Here is a 13,240-nt window from a genome sequence, read left to right on the forward strand (position 1 = left end):
GCAAAAACAATTCAATAATTGGTAGCGCCGGTTAGAGTCGGAGCTTTAATAGACACACATTCAAGAAATCAAACTCTGCCTCGAGCAGAATGATGCAGCGAAGGAACGTCGAAAACTGGAATATACGGCACCTCAAGGGAGGAAGAACAAATCACTAGTTTGGAAAACCTAACTACAAATAATGCTAAAAATAGAGTCATTCTCTGAAAGAGGCTCGCAGGGTGAAACTAGTAAAGTACAAATTCCGGGCTGAATAGTGAGGAGAGAAAGAAAAAAGTTCCCAGGCTGCCTTCGTCTCCACTTGCGCATTCAAAGAGAAGAGAATTGAAGCAGACCAGACCCGTGCACTGTGTCGCATATAGAAAGGCTTTTTCCACACCTTATCAAATCGAACAATCGCTTTTTCCGGCCAAGCAGCCTCCGTATTTTATGCGTTTTTGAATAATGCATCTCTTGTAAATACAGTCTTTCCATGATTTCAAAACTGACCACAATGTCTTTTCCTTGGAGTCATATATATTTGCCTTTCCTTTGACAATTAAATCGCCGAAATGTTAGGGCATTCAAATAAACGCTGATTTGTAACGCAAGATGTAAATTTTTGGTGACGACGTAAAATGGATATAAATGGAAGTACCATGGAGCCACAAAAATTGTTACTGAGTCCCCCGTTTTTTCTCATTTACATTTATGATCTTGCTGACAGCATTTTTAGTTCAAACATGTGCTGTTCGCGGATCACTGTGTCGTCAGCCACAAAATAATTAACCTCAATGATTCGAGTAAGCTGCAAGATGATACGAATAGTATTTCCAATTGGTGTAACAAATGGCTAATGCAGCTTAACACTGCCAAATGCAAAAGTATGCGTGTTTTCTTCCGTTGTACCGTTTCTGATATGCCCTCATATTCTATTAATGGTGCTTTCCTGTTGGTTGTTATCTCCTGTAAGTATCTTGACTTAAATATTACCAACGATCTTTCATGAAAATGCATGTCGAGTAGGTTACCAGCAATGCTAACCGAACGTTGCGCCATCTAAGACGCTAGTTTCCACCAGCACCCACCTCACTAAAACTTGCCACGAAACGCTCCTTCTTCCAAAATTGGAATATGCTTATGTCATATCGAACCCTGCTAATTTCGATCTCACCATTTCCCTTAAAAACATTCAAAACCGCGCAGCCCATTTTATTTTTTATTCACGTCATTCGAGCGTCACGTCCATCAAAAAGCACTAGATCTGCCTGACCTTTCACTACGTCGTACGCGTTTTCGCCTCTGTCGTTTTCACACACAAAAAAAAACTTCTTTAATCTTTTCCTGAAAGAAAATGTTTTCACCACGCCCCTTTACATTTCACCTCGCATCGACCATAAACGCAAAGTTTAAGTGCCATCTTGCCGCACTAATTTGTACCATTCTTCCTTTTTACCAAAACCTGCCACTGATTTGAACCGCCTTCCGGCCTCCACAGTCTCCATTTATGACAATACTAATTTCAAGATAACCATTCAAATCGCTTTAGAGATTCATTTCCTTTTTGTCTGTACTGCGAACTATGTTATAATTTCACCACTCCTTTCTGTTGTGCCTACGGTCGTTTAACGTATGTAAAATAAATGAATAAATAAATAACACCAGCCTAAAGCAAAGCACGTATATAGACTGTACTTTACTTTTCTTCGTTCTTGTAAAAGACATACCTCACAACCAAGAGTCCTCCTCAGTGTTCTTTGGTCATTGCTCATGTGATCGGGCCAGCAACCGAACCCTGCAGTTGTGTTTCATGCAGACTCGCAGTGCTTCAAATGATCGGCACGCCATAAGAACAGCTAACGGAAGCGTGCGCAAGCGCTTTAGAAGCAGAACCGAAGGTCCCTTTCTAATCGCTCAACTATTGCGCTCATGTGTAAAAACACGCGTGGACTTTTGCAAAATCATTGCGTACCTTTCTTTACGCTGTCAATGCAAGGTACGGAAACACAATAATCTCGCTACAACTTCATAAATGCAGTTGGCCTCAGGCATGGAAGGATTTTTGTCAGAGGTATATCAGGGAAAGGACAAAAACACATAGTTCCCACTATAAGGGCCATTTAACACATTCCTTACCAGGAATTCGGAAAAAAACGTTTCTAGTTCTCTGAGCTGCCACCACGTGGCGCATGTGTTTCAACATTAAAAAATAGCGCGCTGAAGTCATCCGTGATTTGAGTAAGAAAGTGAATGACAGAGCGGCTTCAGAAAGGAAGCTGCAAGCCGTTAGTCTTGGCGGGACTGGCTGGGGGTGGTTCCGTATTGCTGCTGATGTTCATGAAGAAAAACCTGCCGCCGATGTGCAACACAAACGCAGCGGAGAACCAAAGAAAGTAAAGCAAGACACAGGCTGTCTGGGAAGTCGCTGTGTTAGTCTCCTATGAAATTTTTTCTGGTGCACTTATTGCTTGACGACTACCATGAAATTCGCTGTCGGCATCATGTTGGTTCCTGCGGCGCTCGCATTAGCTAAAAAGACTACGTGTTCTTCATCAGTTTGGGACAGCTACTTCCTACTCATCTTTGAACTTGCGATTCAGAAGTGTCAGCATTTATTTATTTTCTTTTCCAGCGATACTTGGTTGGTTGGTTGGTTTTTGGGGAAAGGAAATGGCGCGAAATTGCCAAGGTTATGTACAAAGTGCCCGCTTTTCTCTCATTTACAGGTATGCGTGTGACACGGCCAAGCTTATCCGAATGCGTCTTCGCGTGGGGTCTGAGCTACAACGAACACCCTCCTAAACATTCTTTTTCCCCTTTCCTGGATGCGCAAGTTATGCTGTTGGTAGCTCAATATTGAGGGCTTCAACACAATGGAAGGAAATGAGCCTGCGGTACCTGCACACATCTTTACACGTTGTTGTGCTATAGTCTTTTCTAAGATTGAGGAAGCAGTGCACCTAAATTGCATGCAAGAACAGAAAGCGCGGATAAGCGCTCCCCGATGCTCCTGTTGTAATTAAATTAACGCGTCTCATAAAGAAACCAAGTCTATAGGCGAGGCTCATAATACATCGATAAACTTACTTCGCTTCCCGTGCTCTGGGGCGAGAGCGTACAATATAGCGTTCGGGTTGCTCTATGTGCAGCAATGCAAGGCCTACTTACTGCACTCAGCGCAGGCGCGACGGAGGTTCAGGGCAGTGAAGGAGAAAATAAAAGAGGGAGGGAATGTGCGTCTTGCGACGCATCGCCATCCCGCGACTCAACCGTTAATTACAACCGCAGGCGTCGGCGATGGCGGCGCGTGGGCCAACCCTCACTCCCACTGTAGGCTCGTCCCGCTCCCTCCGTTTTCCCAACCGCCGTGTTTATCTCTTCCCGATCTTCCCGGCGCCGCCTCTATGCGCCCGCGGGGCATCAAAGGAGACCAAGAACCCCGTCGGGAATTGATTCATTCACACTCTTCCCTTCTTTTCACCTCCCGCCGTCTTATCTATTGGAACGCATTGGGGGAGCGTGCGTGTCGTAAAGGGCGTCCTCCTGCCTCCGTCACGCATAGAGGGCGCGCGCTTTACGCCACTTCCGATGACGCCCGAGGGTGAGTCGCTGAGGCCCGCGCTTTTGTTCTTTGCGTAACTTGTTTTCTGCATTGTTTGCGGTTTTTTTTCTCTCCCCGCTTGGCCCAAGTGCGCATGGCATCTGTGCTCACCTCCACTCCCCGAACTCGCATTACGGGCAGGTAATCAAAGGGTGCTGGGACGGCCACGGTCTTTTAATAAAGCCCCGTGCCGTGGTCCCGCTGAGACGGTCGGCTGACATCCGCCTGCCTGTGGATGTGTTGGTGCTGAGTGGTTCGCCTTTCCTTGCACACTTGGGAATAGTCGGGCGGTGGTTAACGGCGAAATTTTTTTTCTTGCTTTCGTTTTCCCTTGCTGTCCTTGCGAAAAAAACGCAAGCACATGATGCGCAGAGAGCTCAACTGGCGGCAACAGAAATCACGCCGCTGTATCTCGCGTTTGGTCAGCACTGACGCAACAGAACCATTTGCTCCCAACACTTTTATGATGGGCCGAAACATCTCACGTCTAGGCCGATAATCGCAGGACTGTTTTACATAGCATAATTTCCGAGGCTTTTCGTCCAGCCTTAGGGCGAGGGCGTCGTAGCGATAAGCGCACTGCGCCCCCTTCTACCTCGTTTCCTCCACTCCTGAAAGTGTGACACCTATTGGCTCACGTGAATTTTACAATCAGACGCTTTTCTTTGTCTTGTACGCACTGCGTCTCAGTGCCAAAGTCCCTCATGACTCGAATCAACCAAAATATGTAGAATTAGTTCTGTTCAGTATAAAAGGCGGGCTTCATGGTTGCGATGTAGTTCGGCAATGGTGACGCTTATATACGCCAGTTTTGAAGGAGGCGTTGTTTTTCCTTCTTCTCGGTTTTGCAGCTAATGACAACCTTGCCAATATTCGATACAGCGAGGAAAAAGTTGCATGCACTGGGGACAGGTTTTCTTTTGTGCGGTTGATCAACCACACGAAAGAATACCTGCCCCCAGTATATGCCCAGGGACTTCGCTCTGCAACTCAAAGAAGGAAAGTCGCCATTGACCGCTTCCCCACAGTGCGACAACGTGACTCGCCGCCCTACTCCCCCCGTCCCTCTCTTCTACCGTCCCCACGCATTTCGCATCACAGCTTTCGTTCTTCAAATTCGCTTCAAATTAAAGTTTTTGGGGGAGATGTGCAGAGTTTATTATATGTCTTCAAGCCCAACCAGACAGCCAAATCCATCAAAATGTCTAGTTTCAAACGAAATTGATACACTCGTGAAACGCAGTGGTTCGTTGTGGACTTTTTTTTTTCTAATTTACTGGGCCCAAGTTGGGGGATGCCCCGTACACGAGCGAGGCCCTTTTTCGATTGTAAACGGTAATTATTTTGCTTTTGACATCTGCACTTTAAACTCAGTGTCAGCTTTGGAGTTCCTTCGCGCTTTACCCCTTTCATAAATACACATTCTCACTGGGTGATGGTGCGACAGTGCGGCGCGCACAGAGTTCTAGGCCTTGTCAAAATACGGTGGAGACAGATTTGTTCACTGCGTGACATTGTCAGGACAAGGATATGAGCAATGCCAACACGGCTCTTCTATCGCCATCGGAACTTCCTGCTTGCGACCGGAAGACGCTGAAATACACTTGCTAAGAGCCGTATCGCACGAAGGCGAAAATAACGCATGCTATCAGTTCCGAGGACTGCAGGCGGTTCCTCCTGAGTTCATTGCATTGTCCACTTGTTTGCTGTTCAGGCCGAAGACCAGAGAGCACGGCATGTCTAGCGCCTCGCGTATTTCAGGTATGATTTGAGTTGGTGCTTGTTTATCGGATATCGTCGATATATTTTATTCCATGATTTTTTCTTAATATTTACTTTCTAATATGCCTACAAAACATGAGTGACAAGATCCCATTTCACGCGTTAATAGCAATATTCGCACCCTTTCTGGCCTAGGTTTTGGCGTGTTAGCTATTCTTTCCTGAGCTCTTTGTTTTATATATTTGGCGTCCTACGCCCGGCGTGGCAAAATTATTTAAGGGCGCACGGTAGGCTAAAACTGAAACCATAATTCGATTATTGGTTTTCTATCATTCTCGAATGCTCAAGCGTTTGTGAACGTTATTCAGCAAATCCTATGCTTTTCCACCCTTTAGTAGAGCTAGAACAGCCTGGTTTTGCTACCAAGTGGCGAGTGAGCACACCCGCTTTCTCTGGAAATTGCACGCAATAGCATTTTTTCTGCGAAAAAAAAATTATGTCGAAAAATCATGCCGGAAAAAAAAAACTTCTGAATTTTGTTTTAAGCTTTTCTCGGTTTTTTTAAGCTGTTAGTTAAAGCAAAATGTGGCGTGGCATGTTATGTTGAGCGGCGGTGTGTTTTACTTGTGTCTTCTTCTTACCTCGTGTGAGGCGTGTGATCTCGTCAATTCCGTGTGGTGAATTTCCAACATTTTTCGGAACTGTTGCTAACCATAGAAACGACTGTCAAGGTCTCTGATCTAAAGATCTGGTCACCTAATGCTGAAGAATGCGTCCTCTAATAAGTTCGTCGTGCCATATTAAGCCTGTTTTCCAGGAACTAGCGTGGCTAGAGCGTCTGAAGAAATGTCACCATGGGTGAACCCAATAGGCTAAGAATTCCTTTAACCACGTCGTCCAGAAGCGCGCACCAAATTATTCCGGCCTTCGAATTCATATCTCCGAATTTTCCCTCTGACGCAGCTCTCTATTCAGTGATGGAAGGATGGCCTGAGATTACGTCCTGAAGACATTCCGGATACAACAGGGCTGCTACAGCATGAGTAGATTAGGTGGGCGAGACCATCGTCGAAGCTAATTTACTGCAAGAGAAATTCAAAACAGATCGCAAGGGAGTCCAGCAAAGCAAAGTGACAAGAAGGGTGAAATTTACTATAGTACTGACTATACGGCTGAGGCTAGTAAACAGCTGGCACGCGTAAGCAGGGCAAACAGTGAATTTTGTATTGTAAAACAAAATAGTAAACATATTTCAACTATTTCGCCGCAGATATATTAAAACGACATTTTTTTTGCTGTTAAATCTAGACCATAATGTGAAAAACAAAAAGATACGAAGCCGATTTTTAGAGTTATCCACACAGCGATTCGAGGCTACTAAACCAAAATTATACACATAACTAGAGTAATTACCTTATTGTTTTCTAAAAAGTTTTGTACAAAAAAACAGAAAACATTTGTTTCGGGAAAAAATCGCAAAGCTGTGAATACTTTCGGCAAAGCAATAACTTTTGGAAAGTTAAACGCATACAAAAGAGCCAGTGAACAGAACAATGCCTGAATGAGCTATATGTGTACTCATATCTCACCTCTTTAATATTTCTCAAAATGCATTAGAAGTATCGGGCCTCTCCAGTACCTTACAGTATTTTCTGCGTTCTGTAGCGGTCCAAGCGTCTCGCTGTTTGTACTCCTGCTTATTCTTAAGCCCATGACTTAGACTGCGAAAATTCTCACAGGTATCCTGTGGGTAGTGAAATTAAGTTAAATGCAATCAATTAACGGCGAGATATTAAGCTGCCTCCATGTTTAAAAAAATGTAGAACTGCACTTATAGTCATCTCTGAGGAAATTAGACCATAGCTTTGTGGCATACGGCGAAACAAAGACACAGATCTGATTTCTGTGTTTGAAAAATTAGTAAATACGGCGGGGACAAAGCCGTGTGGTATTTAAAACTTCAAAAGATATTGAAGTTGCTTTTAGACGCCAGAAAAAATAACGATTTAATCCTGATAAATGCCAATAATTGCACAATAGAATTAAAGACCGTGTAAATTAGATGTTGAGTAAATTCACAAGTATAAGCAAGCTCTCAAGGATGAAGATTTCCACCAAGGCAGCTTTTTCTTTACACAAGCAGTGCGAAACGATAGCTCATGAGCCGGGAACGCCTGTGAACAGCGTGTACGGCCACGAATATTTTATTTTGTTTTTAGGTCTGTGCACTATTCTTTTTAGTATCTTGATACAGGCGGACGAGAAAGCACCCTTCTAAACCCGGGCGTCCGTTTGCGCCAGTCCGAAGCCGCTGATAAATGTGTTGTCGAGAGTACACCGGTGACGTCCCAGATCGTGAACCGACTGGCGGCGGAGGCAGAGATTGCGCGCTTGGGAAAAGGAGGGTAACGTCTACGCGTATTTTAGCTAACGCATTCTCTACTCTCTGTTTTCACTGCCGTGCTCACAATTCCGAAAGAGCTCGAGCATGCACCACTGAAAGCGGTCCCACCGGAAAGAGCGGATGTCCAGCCCGGAAGTATACGTGTGTGCGTGTATCCAGCGCGTGCTTACTCTCAGAAGCTCCAATCGTCCGCATGAAAGATGAACGGTTTTCCGTCTCTGGCGTCCCGTCTCGGGAGACGGATGCCCCCGGGAGACGGAAAGAGAGGATACGAGTTAGGAAGGTGTATGGGAAGATGGAAAGGAAGTCCGGGAATGTCCTGACGGGACACGCCGCGCCAGCGCTTATCGCGGAGCCCTCGCCCTCCCTATCTGGTCATTGTTGTTCTTGCCGGAGCGGGCGTCCGCGTCTGTGTAATCCGTGGCATCTTTGATAAACGATCGGGAAAGATTGATGCGCGCGGTTCAGATTTCCCTGGCCGGCGGCGCCACGCGCTGGGGGACACCTTGGAGGAGAAATGAATTTATTTTCTTCTATTTTGATTATTTTTCTGCGTTTTATTTCACCGACATTGGTGTAGCGATAGGAAAAGAGAGAGCTTGGTGAAAGAAATGACCCTGGAATTCGTCTTCGACATGAAGGCTTCTTTGAAAAAAGTTGTCTTGCTGCCGGGACGCTTAAGGTATATGGAGTTCTCAGGACGGTGAAAAATTAACAGTCTTGCGTTTCCCATTGCGGCACAAAAAAAAAAAAGATCATTGCCCCTTTCATTAAGACAAGAAAGGTATGACGTGAGCTGTAGCCTGAACGTAGAACAGGCCATAAATTGCAACGAGTGATAAAGTACAGACGTCATGCAGCTGAACGACTGTGTCGTCAGACGCCTGTTCGATTTTAAGTGCCATTTTGATGTGGAATGCTGTAGCCGCAGAAAGTGCAGTGAGCGTTCGCTGAAAGACGAGCAAAATTGAGAGTTTATGTTTGACTAATGACGCGCTGCAAAAAGCCACAGCTACGAAGCTGTATGGAATCAGAATGGGTGTCTTTTTTTTTCTTTACAGCTCTAGATGCATGCCTAAAAGCCAACTACCACCGCTACGGCACAACGACTTCTTAACTGTAATAAGACTTTCACGTGCCCTAAATGACAATCGTCTTGATCGCAAAACACGGACACAATCAGTAATACTTAAGCAGTAAATTGCACTTTAAATTTGAAGTTTCTTTCCTCAGTTGAACCTTCTTCCATTGCCAATGCTAACTCAACAAAAAGCATCTTCATCTCAGAGCAAACTGCGAACTCGAGAACCCGAATCATTTTGTGCAGAAATAAAAAAATATTTTCTAAAAATTATTCAAGTGCTTCATATTTCTGCTGGACTTTTTTTTCGATCACTCGTGGTAATAGCACACATGTTCAACATTAATGAACAACGTTCGCTTTACTGACTTGGTTTTTAATTTTTTTTTATGTTTAAGTGCTCTCTGGCATTTCTTTTCCTCGCGGCTCTGATGAACGGGCAAGTGAACAGATGGGGCGTTATAAGCAAAGCGTTTTACGGGCGCGGTAATTTATTATGCTTCGCGATTCCGTAAACACTGAACGGCCAATGTGCGGTCGCAGCAATAATTTCAATACTCTGTTTTATTAGCAGAATCGCCTTCATGAATTAAGGCAACACTGCAACGTTTGTACTATTTATTTTTTATAGTATTTCTTTATTTCTCCTGTGGAGAAAAAGTGCAAAAAAAATGCAGTCAAATACAGCATTTTTGAACACTAGAGATTTAAAAAATATTAAGCTATCCTCAAAAGGGAGAGTTATTTGTAATAATAATAATTGATTTTTGGTGGAAAGGAAATGGCGCAGTGTCTGTCTCATATATCGTTGGACACCTGAACCGCGCCGTAAGGGAAGGGATAAAGGAGGGAGTGAAAGAAGAGAGGAACAAATAGGTCCATAGTGGAGGGCTCCGGAATAATTTCGACCACCTGGGGATCTTTAACGTGCACTGACATCGCACAGCACACGGGCGCCTTAGCGTTTTTCCTCCATAAAAACGCAGCCGCCGCGGTCGGGTTCGAACCCGGGAACTCCGGATCAGTAGTCGAGCGCCCTAACCACTGAGCCACCGCGGCGGGGAGAGTTATTTGTAAGAATTCTTCTTTTAATTTTGTCCTTCTTGCTCTTCCATCGTTTATTGTGACAAACCGGTGTCATTAGGGCTGGTAGCAAGCAATCAATATATTCCTCTGGTTTTAGTGGGAAAGACTGGGACCACCAGTAAAAGAAAGCAAGTAAAAGGCCAGATTGTGGAAATAAGTGTTACTATATACGCAAAGTGCTTTTTATGCCGCTTTATAAGTTTTGACCTTGGTCGTGACGGGAAGTCGTTTGAAAAGTGGTTAAATTCATTAGCCGTTTCTTGACAAATGGCTCGACCAATACACTAGTACGGCTTGAGGAGATTGCTACTTTGAGGCGGTAAATGACACGAGATGGTGCACGTCACAAATCACAAAAGTAGCTCGCGTTACACGTGGGGCTTAAAGTAGCAAGAGATGATGTGTTGATAGGTGTAAAGGTCAGACCATTTACCGCACGACGAAATATGGCGATAAATTAGACCAACTGCCAAAACACGGTCAACGTCTTTAGCTGAACCTGATAAAGACGAAACGGTGGTACAGCGGTAGTTGTCAACACCGATAAAAATAAACTGCTTGGCTTCCATAGTGAATATGCTTACTGTAGTTCTGAACGGGTTGGTGTTTTATAAAATGGCATCTTCTGTATGTTACTGTGTATCTTGTATTTGTATGTTGCTGCTGACCAAATGAAGACGGATGTCGATGTAACATTTCATGCTTAGGAAATCGGTGTCAGGCGAACCTTTTAAGGTACGCCCGCCTGCATTTACACTTATTAGCTCTCGCTTCAGAGTTCTCGTTATTTTTTTTCTTTTATCATAACCAACTGTCCCTGGATAAAAGAAAGAACTCGTTACGCAGCATCTTAGCCGGCGCACTGTCGACAAAAATTCCGAGGCGTTGTTCCGCCTGTACGAAGTTGTTCCGACTTTTTCCTACCACAAGTTCAGATTGATAGCAGATTTTGGTACCATAAATTAGAAATTTTCAATTGGTAATTATGAGGAGAAGGCATATTTGTAAGTCTACTTAGCGAACGATAGTTTCATGATTCTTACTGCATCATACGTTCTTGTCAATTGATTCAAGCCAGTACAGCTCACAAAGACAACAACGACAAACCATCGTGCTCCTTTGGCTGATCTCCAAGTCGTCTGAACCCTTCCTCCTTCTCACTTATTTGTTAGCAATATTATTGGTAGCGGTTCTGTAAATTTTAATTAAGTTACGGGCAATAATTTTACCTCTGCCTGTGGAATACTGTCCCTTGATGCTTGTCGCCACCATTTTGACTACTGCGCTGTGACAAGCAGCATAGCCCGTTGCAGAGTTGCGGAGCTTTTTTTGAGCTGAGGAGTTCAACAGTTCACCTTATTTCTATTTTCCGACGACCAGAAACACATTTTCGGCAGTTCTGTACACGCGTGATAAACTACAAAACGCAACAAAATGAATGTCAGAACTATTTGGAAAGCCCAATGGCGAAGTTGCCAGATGAAGTCGCACTTTCTGATCCTCTCTATAAGCTCAATAAGCAAAATCAATGAAGCGATGCCGGCCGCTCTAAAGTGTTTACAGAGCAATGCTCTTTTCTTGAGTGCTATAGCACTTCCCGAGGATCGGCTCTAACAGATGTCGCGTTTTTTGGCTTTGCTGTCGGCCAAGCCGGGAGCTTGTTTACCCGCTCGATCGTAAGCGCGCCGAGGCGGAGGCGTTCGCAGGCCTTCTGGAATCGAAAGCCACCCGCTCTGGGTTAAATGGCCCGCGAAACATTTGGGCTGAAAAGTTTTGAGACCCCAGCAAACTTCCCGGTTGGGCGAAGCCGCACTGCCAGAATGTGTGGCGCTGCCTTTTTGGCCGGTGAAGCCGACAGCCGAGGTATTGGCTGGCGGCAGTTGCCGTCCACTGGTCTCGTAAGCATTCGAACCCCGGCTATAAAAACTTATCGCTCCAGAGTATGGAACCCTCGCCGTATACTGCTCTAACGCGGTTTGTCGTGTTGACAAAAACTTGTCTTTAGTCGTTTGCAATGCGCAATGAACTGTTCTTTCTTGACTCTTCCTAAGAGAAGGTTTAATATTTTGTGAATAAAAAAAGACACTTACGGCCAATCTCTTGCAGCGCTGGTACATCTATCGAGGTTAATTGACACCTGTAGCCTACTTAACAACGTATCGGCTGATAATCGCCGTTAGAAAAGTGCCTGAGTAGAAACCACGGAAGAATCGGCCTCTGAGTTCGCCTGTAAATCCATGAAGCTCATTTGCTTGTTATTTCTTTTTTGGCTGGATTCCCTAGTTGCGCTGCAAACTATGTCGATCAGCAGGCAGGTACCAAGTTTGGAGCACCCGCCGCTTCATTCCGATCTCCTCAGCGACGGTATACTCGAAATTCCGGCTTACCCTTACTCGAAGCACCGTCTGCACAGAACACGTCGTAGCTAACAACAACGCTGCGTCGGCTTTGGAGTTGCACAGGGAATCGTACGGAAATAGCAGAGAGAAATACTGCACTGCCTAATAGGACAAGGCAGAACTGTCCTTGCTCCAGCATACCAGACGCCTTGGCATAGCCCAGCAAGCCCACGACAAAAATTACGTCCAGGTGAAACAGATTTTTCCTTCATTATATCCGGGGTATTTCATCGCTGATTGCGTTATTTACGATACATAGGTATATTGTACATGATTTCGTTGTTTGCTACACAGACCTGCAGCAGTTACTCTCCCTTGCGCTTTGAATTCGCGCTGCATATCACAGTGATTTTACCGACCAGAAAAGCTTGACATTTCGACTACGAGAGGCTTTCAAGAACCATCATACGGGCGACATTTCACAAAATAAAACTCGTGAAAAACAGCAAGCGTTTACTGTCACCTACGAGGCCTTTCCAAAACATAAACCACCTGACGAAGCGTGCTATAGGTGCCTAGTGCTTTCATACGTGCGCATGCGCACGCATGCACGAAGGTTCTTTCCAGAAAAGCAATCGTAAAAGAAAATGCACATGGAGCAGTTTAATAACGAGTAGAAGGAAGGAAATCTAAGCAAAATAATTAGAGGGTGTAACGTCCTGAAGGGACACATACAGGCTATAAGGAACGTCGTATTGTAGGGCTCCATATACGTTTTGGGCGCCTGGGGTTGCTTAACCTGATCTGAGATCACATTACGTACAGGTGCCATGTATTCAGCCTCCTTCGAAATACTGCCGCCGCGGCAGGGATTGAACCCGTAACCTTGGGATCAGTAGCAGCCGAACGGCAAACCCACACATCCACCCTGGCGGGTAGAACACGAAGCAAGGGTGGTGTTTTGAACTCCAGTTTCTTTCTTAAAGCTATTTAAAATGCAAGTAAGACCTTCATTTATCTCCAACTGG

The 13,240-nt window shown here is 44.9% G+C and overlaps 1 protein-coding gene across 4 annotated transcripts in view; it reads left to right on the forward strand.

The window, feature by feature from the left end:
* Positions 1–13,240, forward strand: part of LOC144136459 (thrombospondin type-1 domain-containing protein 7A-like) — a 493,908-nt gene that overhangs the window by 225,579 nt on the left and 255,089 nt on the right. For 2 of the 4 annotated variants that reach the window (XM_077668801.1, XM_077668799.1), the window contains exon 1: positions 5,290–5,341. The exons of the other annotated variants lie outside the window; for them this stretch is intronic. In XM_077668801.1, the coding sequence (XP_077524927.1) occupies positions 5,317–5,341 (25 nt within the window). In that variant the 5' untranslated portion in view covers positions 5,290–5,316. Of the gene's footprint in view, positions 1–5,289; positions 5,342–13,240 lie in introns of those variants that run through there. 4 annotated transcript variants of the gene reach the window in all.

Source organism: Amblyomma americanum, chromosome 6 (assembly GCF_052857255.1).
Source record: "Amblyomma americanum isolate KBUSLIRL-KWMA chromosome 6, ASM5285725v1, whole genome shotgun sequence".
NCBI classification, from domain to species: domain Eukaryota; kingdom Metazoa; phylum Arthropoda; class Arachnida; order Ixodida; family Ixodidae; genus Amblyomma; species Amblyomma americanum.